This window comes from Artemia sp. Qi Xiang Cuo, chromosome 10 (assembly GCF_049724085.1).
Source record: "Artemia sp. Qi Xiang Cuo chromosome 10, ASM4972408v1, whole genome shotgun sequence".
In the NCBI taxonomy this organism is placed as follows: domain Eukaryota; kingdom Metazoa; phylum Arthropoda; class Branchiopoda; order Anostraca; family Artemiidae; genus Artemia; species Artemia sp. Qi Xiang Cuo.
Window position 1 is genome coordinate 3,920,552 of NC_142803.1, and position 17,710 is coordinate 3,938,261.

A 17,710-nucleotide genomic window follows, 5' to 3' on the forward strand; every position below is an offset into this window, starting at 1 on the left:
ATCCAAATTAATTATTTACAAAAATAAAATTTACGATATTAATTTGCGTAGCAATAACATCAATATGCTCCATTTAATATAGTGTTTATTCCTCAATGGTTTTAAAAGAACTGATATCATAGGCTTGAAGCGCAAACGACATATACAATGTTCCAAGGTAAAATTTTATCAAAACAGATATTATGCAGTTAGATTTCGACAAATTATATTGTGTAAATTCGAGGTAAATTCCCAGAAGTCGTGATGTCACTCCTGGTAGTATTCAATGGGCTTGTGGTTGTGACGTCACTTCGTACCGGAGTGGGACCCCTTCTCCTACTAATGTCTCGAGTATTTCGTCCCTGATGAAAACGAAGCAACTTGTTCTCAGGTCGTCATGTAGAGTACATTACTGGGTGATCCCCAGAAATTTGACTCGGGTTATCAAGAAATGGAAACAAGTAGATCCCTTCAGCCAGAATTCGACACTAGTGGATACTTTAAATTCGGATGAGGCCGAGGACGTTAAAGCCTTTTAACTGCAATTTTTTTAATTATGACTACATATTTTTTTCTTACTTTTCAGTTTGTATTATTTGCCCGACCTGAAGACTATTAGCACAATGTTATTTTTTTAAACTAATTCTTTTTCTTGGCAGCCCTAGTCCAATTTATGGTGCTCTTTTTAATTTACATATAGTTACAACTAAACTGGTAGCCGATTATGTCATTTCGTTTTGAAGTGACAAAGATTGTATTGGTTTTTGATTCCTTTGAATGCGAACGAGAAAAAAACCAGGAAAAAAATCATTTATAAAATCCTAAATTATTTGCTTTAAAATTTGCCAGAAATCTTTGTAAGCAGCTTATCCCTTATTAAAGACCAGCCCAATTAGTGTTTTAAAAGTGGCAAATTTCGTCTTAAAAATGCAAAATTGAAGGGTTTAGATTTCAAACCTAAAAACGGAAACTGGGGGACAAATTTCAAAAGCCGTCACTTTCAAACACACCTCAGATTCTAAGTACTCCATCGCCTGAATTGCTTCGTGAATATGAGTTGTAGCTGTTTTTCTTCATTGATTGTTTTTTAATTTTTCAATATATCCGAATTTTATTACCTAAAGACCATTGATAAATTTAAAGCCGGGATTCATCAACAGGATTTCCAGAATCTAAGATTCCAGACTATTGTTTGACGTCTTGGATACACCGTGTCTGGAATATGAAGCCTATCCAGAAGTACATCCAAATTATAAAAAAAAGAATTTTTGAACTTATAGTTTTCTGGAATTTTCAACCATACTATGAAAACGAAAGAAAAGAGAAAAAGAAAAAAAAAGAAAAAGGAAAAAAAGGAAAAAAGATTATGGAAATCCTATTGATTATCCTTCTATACTAAAAATCGATGCTTGAGGGTGCGTGTTCGGCTACCGGCGCACGCGCAAAATTTTTTTTGGAGCATTAAGTAAAAACGGATGCGATTTAGTAAATTTTTTCTTTCAGATTTAGTAAATTATTCAAGGCTAGGGTGGCAACCCTGTTCCTGATCTAGAAAAAATGGGCATAGTGTGGATATATTTGACACAGTGATGTTTTTTCTTCTTTTTTGTGCTTTTATTTGTATTCCTTGTAGTTTTTTCTTCTTTTTTTTTATCCGCTTTCATTTTTCTAATATTCCTGGTTATACTTACTAAATTACTTACTTTATAAATCACAAGGAGGGACTAATTGTTCCTAGTAGAAGATAAGTCATTAATAGGAAGAGAAATGTTTGCAGATGCATGTGAAAGCCGAAGCCTCTCGTCGTGTCAGGAAGTATACTGGTTATGCAGGTTTGAAAAATTGATGTGTCATCTGTTATATGAGTTGTCTTCTGCAAACAATATTTCACAAATGAACAAAACAAGGTAAGTAAGGACAAGAGCAAGATTTTTAGTAAGTCATTTTCTCGTTATGACGAATTTGTTTTGAGCAGTTTCAATTTCCCGCGTTTTTTTTGGTTTAAGTGGATTATACTTTTTCAAACATATTTCTTAGTGTTTTTTCCTTGTGGTTGTTTATATTGTTCTTTCAATAGTTTTTATATATTTTTTTCTTGAGTTGAAATTAAGAGAAGCATCAAAACGTGGACGCCAATAAACTAAATTACACTTTTTCTACACAAAGTGCAGAGTCGTCACTGCTTCTTATTCTCAAACAGAACCTCACGTCGGTTCTATAATAAAATGTTTCACTTTCCTACTCCCTGCCCTAAGGGAAACCGTTCCACGATTCCATCACTTGAAACAAACTAAAATCTCCACATTATATTTTTTACGTCCATGTTTCTTTTTAATTTTAAACTTAGTCATTTCAATTATTCTTTTTTATTTAATAAATTAGTGTTATGTTTTTATATTACTTGCAATTATTTAGTGTCTAATAAATAATTTTAGTAACATTTAAATATAATCATATAATTATTGTGAATTTTAATTAATGCAAATTAAAGCTTTAATTTTATCCAATTAGTATTTGTAACAAATGTTAAACTGAGTAAAAAAAGACATCGCAATATGATAACAAGCGGGTGTAAATTGACTAGATGGGGCTGAGCTCATACAAACAAAAAGTATTGGTAACACACGTACGAAATATGAAGATTGTTAAATGTGTAAATTACAGAAATTATTACGTATGTGAGGAGGATTGTCCCCTTCTCAGCACGTCGCTCTTTAAGCTAAAGTTTCTTAGTACTTTTAAAAAAGCTTTTTAATGTTTTAAATGAACGAACCTTGTGTTGCAGGAGTCGTTCTTAAAGAATTGGGACAAAATTCCAACTTTAGCGTAAATAGCGAGGTGTTGAGGAGGGGGCAGTTCCCTCATATACGTAATAATTTTTGTTCGTTTAAAGTTTTAATGTTGTCCCTTAATTTCAATTGGAATAACTTGTTTTTTTATATTTAATTTCAGATCGTTTTCTAAATAATGCCAGGAAATTTAGTTCCACTTCCTCGGAAAAATCCGAGGAAGATCTTACCCTTAGAAAAATTACCCTGAAGATCTCGACGCGTAAAACTGATTCGACAAAGAAAGAGCAAGACATAAGAAGAATTTCGTATAGACATTCTAGAAACTTTTCCCTGTAAAATTCTCCCCCTAGAAAATTCCCTCCCTAAGGAAAGTTCACCCCATGAAAAATTCACCTAGCAAAATTTGTCTCCCCACCCGAAAAATGTATGCATGCTTCCCAATAACAAATACTATACGTAAACAATGGGCAAATTTTATATCTTGAAGACCTTTTTCCAGGGGCTTTGGTGGATGTTATCTCCAAAGGCATAGTTATTTAGTCTTTCAATTATGCTGAACAAAATGGCAATCTCGAAGTTTTGATCGAACGATTTTGAGAACAAAGTGGTATGAGAGGGGGCTTAGTTGTCCTCCAATCTTTTTGGCACTTAAAAAGAGCACAAGAACTTTTAATTTTCGTTTGATTGAGCTGTGTTAGCTGGGTTACAATATTCTAGGACCACTGGTGATCTTTCTTCTTGCAAAAAATACAGAATCCCACATTTTTGCGGGTAGAAGCTTGAAGCCTCTACAGTAGTGTGGGTTTTCTGGTAAGCTGGTGTGAATTTCAAGTAATTTTATGGCTTTTAGGGGACATTTCTTTCTTTTTTTGGAAATCAGGCAAATTTTTTCAGGCTCTTAGCCTTTGATGGGTAAGACTAAACTTAATGAAACTTATACATTTGGAATCATCATATTAAGCCAATTATTTTGATTCATCTATTGATATCAAAATTTCGTTTTTAGAGTTTCGTTTATACTGAGCCGGCTCACTCCTTTCTTAAAGTCACTTCTTATTTACCCGAACTGTTCGCCAACTCGGTTATGTAAATTATGTATACACTATCACATACTAGTGTATGAATTTTTACTTTCTAGTAATTGCAGTTAGTGCAAAAATGTATGGCTAAACTAGAAAATATCAACTATATCTACTACATGCCCTATTGTCACTAATATTTTCCGTTACTTTGGGAAACACGAGCTTTCACATTTTATTACAAACAATCTTTGCTTCTATCTTTAAATTCATTAATTTATTGAATCAAAAATCTAATTGTTCAATTGGGGTCTAACACAAGTAGGGAGGCCCTATTGACTCCTGAACGAACACAAGTGCTGCCATCTATAATTGAGTGTAACAGGACATAATTTATGCATTTTTTTATGTTTTTTCTCACTGAGGATTGTTTTTCATGGGTTTTCTCACTGTTCGATGGATGTCAACATTAGTTCAACAACATTGCTAAATGTTTCTTGAAAGTAAACTGCAATTGTTGGATTATGAATCGAGTTTAGTAGTACAGGGTCAATGAAACCTGCTTCAAGTTCAATTTGTTTGTTGTTTCCTTGGATGTCAACATAAGTTCACATCAAAAACTGCTGGCTTATCGAGTCTAACGGGACAATCACACCTCTTTCTAGGTCAATTCGTTTGTTGTTTCCAAATTTTTTTTCATCCGCTACCGGGATAAGATCATATGTCTGTTTCTAAGCCAATCAAGGTGTTACGCAAGGTTTCCCATTACATCACAATTTGCCCTTGAGATTTTGTATATAACGGATATGCGTTGAGGTTAAATTATCATATAGTCTCAAGCCATCATGGATAGAGCACCAAATATTACTGACAAGGAAACTTTATCTACAATGATTTATAATGTGAGTTCTGTTTAGTAAATTTTCTTAGGTTATTTCGAAATAAAATTATTTTACATAGTCCCCCTCCAGTATATTCAAATTCAGGTAACCCCCCCCCTCCAACACAAACTCCACTATGCGTTGTTTATAGTCGTTAGAAAGCGTAAAATATGCTTTTTTACCATGTAAACCCCCCGACCCCCCCCCCGTTAATGACTTTAATTCTTTCATTGGAAATAATTATCATTTTCGATAAATTCTTGGTTTCTATATTTCTACCTATAAGTGTCAACTGACTTCTGTCAACCCTTTGCTATTAATATGCCGTTTTCCATTTAAGCCGTCAACCTAACTTTTATCATTTCTGCAAAGATTTAAATAGGGGTAATTATCGCATCCTGTCAACGGTCATCCGGTATCTACGAAACCAGGGAATTATGCATTACATTGGTTTCACTAAAAAGATGCTTCTTTTTGGTCAAATTAGCGACAGTAAATCCTTTGAATTGCAAGGGGGAGAGGTGTTAGTTAAAATAAATATTTTAATATGGAAAATGTAATGTCTTCCATTTTGAGTACTCAGTGTTTATATGGGGAAGGGGGAGGGGGCAATGCCTCGGTTCTAACAGCTTCGTTGTAAGGTGAAAACAAACTGTTACTTCGCGTAAACTGAAAAGAGATTGTTGCTTGTGCTCACCAGCGTGCAATTTATGTAGACACTGATTCGACGAAATAAATTACCTTTCATATATATATAACCCTGAAGTTTAGTGTTTGGTTAGCTTTTAATTATACCTTATTTATGGCTGGATATTTTGAGATCCATATTTTAAATAACTGGCCTGGATTTGATGCAGCTTTTGGTCTTAAAGAATAATGCTAGTTTTTTTTAACCTTAAACACACCTTAGCTCTTTTTGCTTTAAATTATATGTTGTTTTATTTTCTAAATGGTAAAAATAGGATTTCTATGCTTTTCGGGTTTATTTCCAACACGGAATGTATTTAATTTTTTCTCTAAATGGTAAAAATAGGAGCATTTCTGACTGTCGCAAGTTTTTACTTTTTACTTTACTGAAAAGGGAGGGGAGGGGCTTCTTTGAGACAAATGCTTTCTAGACAAAATTATGCCTTACAATAAATTCTGTTTTTCTTCTCTAACAGGTGAATTATTTTTTTATTCTAAATTTTTTCTTCTTTTTTTAAGGATGATTCCGACAAATACCCGCCGCCTCCCACTAAGAGAGCTAGGGTCCAAGATAAAACCCCTGTGAGGGCCTCAGTTATACAATATGGTCGCTGTCCGATGCCCTACAGCTCTGCACTGCCCAAGCTTCATCTGCACAGACAACAATACAGCCAGGCCGAAAACCAAAAAGAGAGTGAATGACTGCTTTCAATGCCGCAGCACCACCTATACACGATTGTGAGCTTGCCCTCCAACATGCGTTGCCCGAGTTTTCATGACCAGTCCCGTCTACTCAAGTTCATGAGGCTGCCCTCCAACACGCGCTACCAGGACCATCTGGCACCCAAGTGCAGCCAGAATTTGGAAATTTTAGCATTTTACCCCTACTTTCTACCTGGTTACAGAAATATCTACTTATGTCTTCCAACTTTTTTAGGCCTTTCTTTTTGCCATTTTTCAACATTGTAAAAGTGTGTCAGAGATATTAAAAGACATTTTTCTCCCAAAAGAAATGTAATGTTCTCCCTTTTGAATCATGTCAACTGCATGCATTCACCCTGCTAAATTAGGTTAGTGAAGCCAAAAAGGCACTATATTCTGGTCATAGTAGGGTAAATGGTAATTTCTATTGCAATGTAAACGAAAGTTTAATCTTGACTCTACAAATTTCTTAAAAAACAACTTTCTATCGGAACGAGTTAGGCTATCCATTTCAAATCATGTTTTTTTCAAAGCAGATAAAGATTATTAATATGAATCTTTTTTTTGAGGGATTGTTTGAACAAAATCAAAACCTACTATGTCATGTGATAGATTGTAAATATCTTATATTAAAGTGGAACTTTCAGGATATATAAAGCAGTGAATTATGCAAATGCTACTAAGCACATGTAAATAATAATCCAATTTTAAAAAAATGGTGATTTAGACACTTTGAAAATAAGCTATTTTCTTTTATAGATTACATTGGTTCCATATTCCTTGTCGCCGTCCTCATCAGTTGAAGAAAAAGAAGAAACATCAATGGAGTTTCGCAACAATTCACCAATCAGTGAATGGCAAGGTATCGTTAATGAAACACCTGACAATATCGATGACTTTTTAAGTAATTATTTTAATTTAGATACTAGAACAGTTAAGCAGGGGGACTTGCCTTTACTCAATTGGAATACTATGCAAATTTTAGACGATTTTAAAAGGCAATTAACAGTGAACCTTACCCCCAGTGATTACACGAACAAAGTTGAAACAAATGAAATAGTTTCTCATTGCCCTATTATTGAACAAAGTGGTGGAGGGGGTGGTGATAATATACAAGAGGGTGACAAAACACAATTTATTACATTTCCAGACTTCCGGTTGTCAAATTCGATATTGAATACAATAGTTGTCTACACTGCGACTTTTGGGGGATCCATTTAATTCACTTATGGGGGGGAATTTTGTATTTGACCCTATAGAAATTGTCCATGAATATGTAGATAAAATTCATGCACTGTTAGAAAACCAGATTCAGTTGTTTGTGTGGGGGGGGGGGTAGGGAGGTTAATAAGGTTTCAATTGATTTAAAGGTATTTTATTTAAATGAGGGTAAAAGTGAGGTTTATTATCATTATGTACATACCGAGACGCTAGTGGTCTACCCGCATTTGAAAATTACGAAACAGTTTTTTATGGATTGGGTAGGCCATATTATTACGCATCTCGAAAATTATAATGAGAATGAGAGTGGATCAGTGGTTCTTTTTATTGAAAATTTAAGCGTAAATATTTGTAAATTTAAAAAAGATTTTATTTCCAGGGTAGGGACAGGGGGGCGGGGGAGAGGTCAATAGTTTTAAAATATAATCCAGATTTAGAGGGATGCAAGGGCGTTCAACGAATCTGTTTTGAAACATGTCAAAATCTTTCATGTATGCTTTCCTCATGTCAGCTTTCGAGCACCTAGCACGTGACGCTTCAAAGAAAAATTTAGAACATTAGGCTGCACATGGGAAGGTAGGGTCCGATTTTTCCACTGTAGGTTTCACTTGTTTAGAGGGAAAATACCCAGTAACACTCAGGTCCATTGATATTTTTGAAAGGGCCAATGCTCATTTAAATATCGGCGTTACTGTGGTTCAGTATGAAACCGAGTTTGAGGATGGGGCTCGTTCTAATAAAAAGGAGGTCTTGTTCCCAGTAAGTGGCACTTCAATGGAATTGGTGAAGCACTGGGTTTGGTTGTTGTACATACCACCTAGTGACCCCAATGCAATTGGCCATTTTAACCCAATTACAGACATCAGTAGAATTTTGGGGGTGGGCAAGAAAATAGGGACACGTTTCTACTCTCCGACATGCCTGTCTTGATTTCTTAGTGATTTAAAACTACTGAATCATATGAATCATTGTAGACTGCATGGCTACCAGTCAGTCGAAACAGTTTCAGGTGATAGAGCCATTTTATGTTTTAAAAATTTCCAAAATACTCTCCTCCAAAGCAATAAAAGCTCTTTGGATTTTGAAGCTAAGGTAGTGGAAGTGAACGATTCTCGAATTCCAAATCAAATCAAAGAACATCAAGCTATTGCGGTTTCCTACGCCCATGCGCAAAGAGATAACTCTAACACTAAGCAGTTGTTAGAAATAGTCGAAACGTTGTATTGAGGACGAGTGCATGGTCATGGCACTGACCAAATTAATATGCACTGCAAATGGCGCTATTTCTCATTTGAGAAATACCCATTGCCCAATGTTGTTTTCTGCAGAGGATCGTCTCGCGATTAAAAATCAAAAAATATGCTGGGTTTGTAAGGGGGAGTTTGAAGAGGGGGCTAGGGAGAAAAGAGGGGGGAACGGGAAAGTCAGAGACCACAATCACTTGTGGCAGGAAATACCACCAGGGGGTAGTAATGTTAGAGGGGTAGCACATCAATCATGCAATATGAATGTAAGCCAGCAGTTTTTTATACCGGTTTTCATTCACAACGCAAATTATGATTTAAAATTTATTTTACCGGATTTGGCATGTATGCACAGGGAGGGAGGGGGAGTAGATAGTCCATGGGTAAACAATTCATTTACCAATAACATCATCCCCAAATCACCTGCGAAGTTGGTACTTCTCGAGTTGAAATGGCAGGTAGTGAATAAAGGGCATACGTTCTGGAATAAAATCAGGTTTCTAGACTCATTTAGTTTTTTCCCCAAGGCATCGAGTCAATTGATTCAAGTGCAGCAAAGCGACAATTTTGATAGTTTTCCTTTGCTTAAACAGCCCTTTCCAGAAAGTGAAATGTACGACCTACTGATCTGTAAAGGTGTATATGCATACGACTATTACTGTTCTGGCGCTTGGTTAGGCGAGGAGAAACTACCTCCAATTGAAGCTTCATATAATTCACTCACCAACAGTGAATGCACTGCCGAGGAATATACCCCCCTCCCCCCTCTGGATACCACCTTGATAGGATGCCGTCTCTGCTTTAAATTAAAAAAAATCAAGTTTTTGGGATTCCTGCTTTCAATAAATAAAATTTCGAGCTATTATTATTATTTAAATGTAATACCTCCCTACCCCCCCCCTCTGGATACCACCTTGATAGGATACCGTCTCAGCTTTAATTAGAAAAATAATTTACTTAATAATTAACTAGGTCACTATTTGGTTCAAATAAACACGCAAAATAACGTTAAACAGCTTAGTGTTCCTTGAAAAGAAATAGAGGGTATGAGTAAAGGGGTACAAGAACAACAACAAAAATGTCGAAATTATGCAGATATACCTCAAATTATTGGAAAACTGAGTGATGGATTCGCCATGGCATTCCATAAGATACAAAGAATCTAATTAAAAGGGAGCACACACAAAAGCCAAACAAGGCCAGTAGCCTATGAGAAATCGCAAAATACTCAAGACAATGAACAAGTCCTTATGGGGGGCCCTGGGTCTATCAAAATATTTCAATGGTTTTCCAGGGAATTTGATATCATTTTCTTCCGTCTCCACTTTAAATGTAAAAAATAATTATCTTTTTGGCATCCCTGCTTTCAAAAAAAATAAATGAGGTATTATCATTTAAAAATGATAGCCCCTATCCCTCCCCCTATAGGCAATAATTTACAATTTATTTATCAGTCATATTTTTGGGGTAGCTTTCGGTTCAATCTTTAATTCCCCAACCTTGTACATAGCTTAGTCTTTAGCTAAATTTTGCCTCAATCGAAGGTTTTTTTTTGGGGGGGGGGGGGCAGGGGGTAAAAATGTTCTAGAAAGAAGATTATATTTTCTATAAGGCGTTCAATAATTGAGTATTAAACATTAAGAAAATCTTATATAAAAACAGCAAAAAAAAAAAAAAAAATCTGCAAACTTACAATTCAGCTGTAGAAACAATCTGTCGGCTGTCAATTTCGAAATCCAACAAAAGGCTGAAGCTGTATAGTAGTGAATGCGTTCTATAATTCAATTCAACTTGAAAATAAAATTCTTGACTACGAATGATGTAATAAATAGCGATTGTGAAACTGCATTCGAAATGATTTAAACTCATTTCATAAAGACAATGCTTTTTTTTGTCGAACATATGAAGAACTGTGTATATTGCAATATTTGCAATAGCATATTGCATCTGTCTGGTTTTTATGCGAAGTAACAAAAGAGATGAAAATTAACGAACAAGATAGTTGTGAAGAATTATGGTATGCAAAGTAATATTTGGCAGGGAAAGTCACTGGGGATAAATCGCTAGGGGTAGCACCGTGATTGTGGGATTTTCGGGGATTCGGGGAACCAAATTTTTTTTCGGGGTTACGCATAGATTTTCAGGGAAATACGCAAAATTCGGGGATAGTGCAAGCCCTGCTTGATTTCTGATCAGGAAAATTGAAATACTAAACCACACGAGAAGGAAAAGCTCCGACTTTGTGGTTGACGCAATAAAGAATTGCCGCAAAAATAATTTAAAGTCGACCGAACGACGCCGCCTCTGCCGGCTGCGGCGTATCTTCGATGCGCCGGCGGCGTTACGATACTTCGGCGGCATTCGACCGGGCCTCTCGTCGGCGGTATTCGGTCGATCCGCCGGCGCGGTGCCGGAGTCTAGACTAGATATAGGCTATTATTTTTCAACACCACATTTGGTGATGGACTTGACTTTGAAAAATTATTAGGGAAGAAATAGGGTTGATCACTGATGTAGATCAACACCTTTTCCTAGAAAGATCAATGAGGGGGGTATGTTTTTCATGGAGATCACGTTTTAACGACAGATCCAAGTGGGCAAGACACTGGTGTAAAGTCCAATGCAGTTTTCCTTGAAATGAACTCACTGTACCCCTCGGCAATGTCTCACTACTCTTTGCCATGTGGAAACTATAAATAGCTTGAGAATCCTTGTGAGATCCCGACATTCACACCGTAGAGGACTATGGGCCACAAGGATGGTTCATTGAAATTGACGGTTACATTCCATTGGCGCTTCATGATTCTGTCAAAGATTTTGTTTTCCTCTGTATCAATCGACCAGTGACAAAGGACTCAATGAGCCCATATAATCGATCATTGGTTGATGATATGGGGATGCACTGGACCCCCTCCAAGAAGAAAATGATTGCAGATTTAGACCCTAAACAGAATATCGTTGTTCACCATGTGCTTTTACGCTGGATGGTGAACAACTGTTTAAAGATCACCAAAATACATAGGGTCCTGCAATTCAGTCAAAAACCTTATTTGAAGACGTTTATCGATACCTATGTCGATAAACGCTCTCGGGAAAAAAGTTAAGTAGAAAAGCAAATGTACAAGCTCATTTTAAAATCAGCGTTTGGCAAAATGTGTGAAAGCTTACGGAACAGATCCCGTTGTGACGTCGTGACTGACTCCCGAGAATGTGCACGAATTATTGCAGACCCCAATTTTACATCGTTCACGAGCAGAGAGACAAGCATGGTTCTTCTACACAGGAAAAAGAGAAATGTGGTACTGAACAAGAATATAGCGGGAGGTAGTTCAGTACTTGAAATTTCCAAAAAGCTCATGTTGTCCTTTTTTTACAATATGTGCAAGGTACAATGGCCAAGGGAGGGGGAGGTTCAAGTTTATTATGGGGTTACAGATTCTCTGCTGTTAAAAGTAAAAACCGGGGAATTATTGAGAGATCTAGAAAATGGGGAACACATCAGCTCGCGGATGGATTTCACTAACTGGAATGCATCCCTCTACCTCGAGTTGGTGAAACGTCAAGCCCCCAATCAGCTACTCATGTTAAAATCAGAGACGGGGAGTGGTTTGATATCCAACGGGGTGTTTCCGGGTCGTAAAGTTTATTGCGTAGAAACTCACAACAAAGATGTAAAACAGGCGTGTAAAGGGGTGCCTACACATTTTGTATAGAACAATTTCAACATGAGCGTCTGCAGAACCTGTGTAGAGAGTAGTCTAGTGCCGAGAGCACAAGTGCTTGCAATTCACTCTCTGCAGTATAAAAATTATACTATTAGAGTAGAAAACAATGCCATGTCATGTATATCCGACAGTCTTTGTGCTCGAGAATGGTGTAAGTGTACTCCCCCACGGCCACTATCGAATTTCAGACCGGGTTGAACGTGTATACTGTCGCAACCAACTTGGTCTGGATAATTTAAATTAACCTAACCCAACCTAACTCAACCTTTCATGAACTAACTTAAATGCTCAAACCTAACCTAACTTGCTACAGCAGCGACGGCGACTATTGTATACAGTTTTTCCACAGCGGTTCCCGGGGGGAGGTGGGTCCCGCCTGCGGTCGGCCTTCGCCCCGTGGTTCCCGGGGGTGGGGGGGGGGTATCTTTTAAATTCAAAGTGTTCAACTGTGCTATTCATATTCGTGTTGTTTTTATGTAAATATGTTGTTGTACAAATAGTGCTGTTGTACAAATAGTGTTGTTCTTCATGTACAAAAAAAGTGTTTTTTATGACAATAAATGTTATTGTACAAATAGCGTTGTTCTTGTTGAACCAAAAAAGTGTTTTTGAAAATAAATGTTGTTGTTGTTGTTAATAAATATTGTTGTTGTTCTTGTTGAACAAGTGTTTTTGTTCAATAAATATTCTTGTTGAACAAATAGAGTTGTTGTTCTTGTTGAACAAAAAAAAAGTGTTTTTGTTAATAATGTTGTTCTTGTTGAACATAAAAGTGTTTTTATGTTAATAAATGAATGAAATGCTGTTTTTGTTGTTCTTGTTAACGTAGATAGATCTATGGGAAAATTATTATTACTACTCATTCATTGGACAAGTATGATTTACAATTAGTTGTATTCCGACTGTTGTCAACAGCAGCAGCAGTATGTGTCAATTTAAAACATCATTCAGATCGTTTCTGTGTGGCCCATCAATGTCTGGGAAAACGACACTTTTAGCTAAAATAATTCAAAATTGTAATAAAATGTTTTTGGAAAAACCTAAGGAAATTTATTATTTCTATAGTATTTGACAAGATTCCTGCGATCAAATAAAAGCTATTGCCACATCCATATCAATACAATTCATATGGGGACTTGATGATTTGGCTGAATTAATTGAACAGTTCCTACAGTAAATGCTAAAGCTGTTTACCGTTCGCTCTCATCATGAACACATCTCCATAACACTAGTTCTACACAATCTGTTTCATCAGAGCAAATGTATGAGAACCCTTGCTTTGAATTGCCCCATCTATATTATCTACCGAGTTGTTCGTGATTCTAGCTCGCTAGTTTTTGCCTGCATAATTATATTTTCTTATGCTTTATTTGAATTCTGCTCTTCATTACAAGTCAAAATTATTGCCTTTTTTCCAAAAAATATTAATTCTTGAGAACTATTTATTTTTTCTAAATAGCGTCATATCTTTCAGCAATCATCCTACAATGACCATTTTTTTTACAAATTTTTTTAGCTGTTAAAAAAAAATGAAAACGAATCAAACTGCACATCATTCGAACCGTCCGAATGTCCTTTACATGTTGTTAACAAAAAGTAAGTCGAGACTGGAATCTGCAAGAATATATAAGCGTTTGAACAAGACAATCCCCCCCCCCCAAAAAAAAGAAAATTTTCTGAATAGTGGCGTTTAACTCTATATTATATTATCAACACAATCTATAATTTTTGTTTCACCAAACGATAGATCACTCTTTTTGAATAAAATAATTTATTTACATTCTATACAACTAATATTTTTTACCAAGAAAATAACAAAAAAAAAACAACAGATGCCTCGTTCTGCGATCGCATGCGTGAATTCGGTTTCCACAGCAAAAAAAAAATCTGAGCATCTTACATATCGGGCTTTAGTTGCATAAAGTACTTAGCTCTAAAAGGCTAATTTCTCCTTTATAGGCTAAAATCGTCAAGTTCTACATTAGTGCGAGCATGTGCACCCCGATATTCGTTTTAAGCACCTTAGATTACGCCGGCATCAACACTCAAACCAACTGCGGCTGATATGAGCCACCCCCTCTCTTTTTTTGAACGATAGCGAGCCTTGGATCACTGACTATTGCATAAAATACTGGAAACTACGACATAAAAGGAAAGGATTTGGTAACTAAAGGTAAGGATCCCGGCAACAACGATTTTAGAGGGTGTCAGTTGTCTTGCGTTAGACACACCATGTTGGTACAACTAGTTCTGAAGCATTTAAACAGATAGGAGATGCGTTGGCTAGCATTGCTCCGCTTTTGTCGAAGCACAATGAGTCCAGATCTACCATAGGGAATCATAGCCTCTGGATCAATTATTTAGATCTTATCCGTACCGGAAACGACTATCTTTATGCTGAAACAGCTGCGGACTAGGGATCACACTTAAACACCACAAAAGAGAAGATTTCGATTTTTTTCGCACCCGGAAAACATAAATACGCCGCAGTTGCGCTTAACTACCTAGAAGAAATGCTACGCCTGCCTGAAAAAGCGCTAGAAGTTCACAGAGAGTTTGTAAGTGGCAATTTTGTTGTTAGGAAAACAACCATGCCGTTTTGCAGCATTGCATGTGATCTGGCTTTATAGTCGACCGTGAATCCGGACATCAAAGGTCATTAAAGAGCTTCTTATGTCTTTGGTGAGGCAAAGAATGAAAATTATAGGGATCAATATCTGGTTGCTCTTCGATCTCTCGCAGCGGTCATCAGATCGCTGAAAGCAAACCTGAATATGGATGACGAGGCAATAAAGTATAATGAAGATACCACTGCGTTTACAAATCTGACAATAAAAGGTAAAAATCGGGTTGTGGACTTAATAGAGTTGCTTGGAAACCCATTCAAGACGACGAGAACAGAGGTGTACAACTTTATGATAGGGGATATAGCTGCAAAAGCCGTAGCAAATAGTCTGCTGAACTTCTGAGACATTGGCTTTGAAGCCATGAGCTCATTTCTTCACGGGACATCCACGAAAATAAAAGTTGGCATAGTACAAACTTTCACCTCTGTTGCCAAAAAAGGAAAAAAGAAAGAGCCACAAAATTTTTTTGGGGGAAACTGAGCCGCTTAAACAAGCTCTGCGTCTTGAACACTCAACAAAAAAGCTGTCCCTCTATGATCTGCTAAAGTACGAGCTAGAGCCATATCCAGCCTCACCTGGAGCACTGTCAGCAAGTTTTAAGGAGCCTCAGCTACGTACTGGTACAAAGTCAACAGCCTTGAACTACATTCTAAAATAGTCTGGCTTGCAGTCATGGTCAAAAATTATTCTTCAACACTTTTTGAAGACTCTCGTCGATCTGGCTATATAGTTGATGTCATGTGTGTCATAAGGTGTCATAAGACACTAGCAGATTTTGGAATAAGAGTTTACGATGGGATTCTTAGGAACATACCCGAAGCTTGTCAGTCTATCCGTTTGGTTGGTGACAGGTATGACGGTCTTAGTGACGATAGAACCCACGTTGACTACTCGTTCAACCTCAAGGAAGTATCTCGCTGTCGAGAAAGAAGAGGAGATCCTAAAGTAAATATTTCCAGCCATTTCACTTCCTCCAGCAAAGTTGCAACACTCTGGGACGGGATTCTCAGTATTCTCTCAGCCAAAGTTCGACTCTTGAAAAATTTTTTCGAAGTCTGGGAGTACAATTTTTCGGCCCGTCTGATGGTTCATGTCGTCGGAGGTTTCGAGAGTCAAAAAAGAGCTGTTACCGTTACGCCTCATGGAAGCTCTGTTGAAGACAGAATGCTATGAGGATGCTATGAGGAGACAGAAACTCGGATATTATACCACACCGCAGTTTCCGCAAGACGAAAGAGCAAACTTGTGATAATACAAGCCAACGATACTGATATCGTCTTACTAGCTGCATACTACTTCCAATATCTTGCTAGTCTCGGCCTCTAGCAGCTCTGGGTTAAGTTTCCGTCCTACTGCATACCTATTCATACGGTAGCACAAAAACTAGGAGTAACATTTTGAAACGGCTTGCCGCTTGTCAACAGCTTGAGTGGAAGTGACACCACAATCTTTCTGTATGGAATTGGAAAGGTCCGTTTTTTTTGAGCTGTGATGGCTTCAAAATTTATTAGGGTTTTTAGGTGATGAAGTTCGAGCCCTTGCAAAGAAGCCATCATCTGCGCAAAGTGATGGTTTAGTCAACGTCTGTAAGCAGCTTGTCATTACAGTGTATGGTAGAAGTGTGACTTACTTCACTTGTCTGAACGATCTTCAAGCACTTTTGTACTCAAGATTGGAGGATTTGTGGCGTTTACCACCAACTGATATCTCGTTTCTGCTTCATTTGAAAAGGTGTATTTCCCAGTTACTGATTTGGATCCAAAGCCGCAGGCCCTGTATTGATTTACCTCAGGCTACAGATATGGGCTGGAGAATTGAAGATCATGAACTAAAGCCAGACCTAGTTTCTGCGATGCCGCATGGGCTAGCATCGCTTTCTTTTTGCAACTGTGACAAGAGAACGAATCAGAACGAGTCCCAAGACGAAGATGAAGAAGAAAAAGAGATTTGACCCACTATTTCATGTTCAGTTTTAAATATTTGATTTTTTATTTGTTTTGACATTAAAATGTGTGTAGTCGTCTAAACCTTACTTTCAGCTGATCATTACATTTACCGTCTACTACATCAGTGGCCGTTGACCCAATTTAAACGATTGGATCATTGGCCCCTGCTATCCTGGGATTTAAAGAAAATAGTTCTCTTGTTCAAACGCTTGTATATTCTTGCAGATTCAAGTCTCGACTTTTATTAAAAATGTGTAAAGGACATTCTGAGGGTTCGAATAATGTGCAGTTTGATTCGTTTTCATTTTTTTTAACAGCTAAAAAAAAAAATTTTAAAAACCTGGTCATTGTGGGCTAATTTCTGAAAGCTGTGACTTTATTTAGAAAAAATATATAGTTGCTCAAGGATTAAGATTTTTTAAAAAAGAGGTACATTGTTTGACTCGTAATAACGAGCAGAATTCAAAAAAATCAATAAAAAAACATAGTTATGTTAGCGAAAATTTCAGAAAAATCGAAAAAACTAAGAAAAAGTATATTTAAAAACCTTGTTTACAAAATTAAATAGGGGTTAACAAAAAAAGTAAAGGTTGTGAAGAATAACTAAAAATAACACGTAAAAGTGTTTGTTCTTAGAATTCAGAATACGTCAAGTTTATAAAGATGTCGGTTTTTTTTACTGTGTGAATAAAATCAAGAGCAGTATGACATCATTATAGGCCAAATTTGACTTTATAGGATAAAATGACCATGTTCTATACGCATGCGAACTTTTGAACCCCAATATTCGTTATCAGCGCCCCCAATTACCCTAGTATCCCCCCTCAAACCAACTGCAGCGAATATGAGCCACACCTTGTAAGATAACGGTCCCTGGATCACTGACT

General features: G+C 36.8%; 1 protein-coding gene across 1 annotated transcript in view; it reads left to right on the forward strand.

Moving 5' to 3' along the window:
- Positions 1-1,844: 1,844 nt before the first annotated feature.
- Positions 1,845-17,710, forward strand: part of SecS (Sec synthetase) — a 118,338-nt gene continuing 102,472 nt past the window's right edge. Inside the window, exon 1 of the mRNA XM_089095221.1 lies at positions 1,845-1,886. Within this exon, the coding sequence (XP_088951347.1) occupies positions 1,873-1,886 (14 nt within the window). The 5' untranslated portion in view covers positions 1,845-1,872. The remainder of the gene's footprint in view (positions 1,887-17,710) is intronic.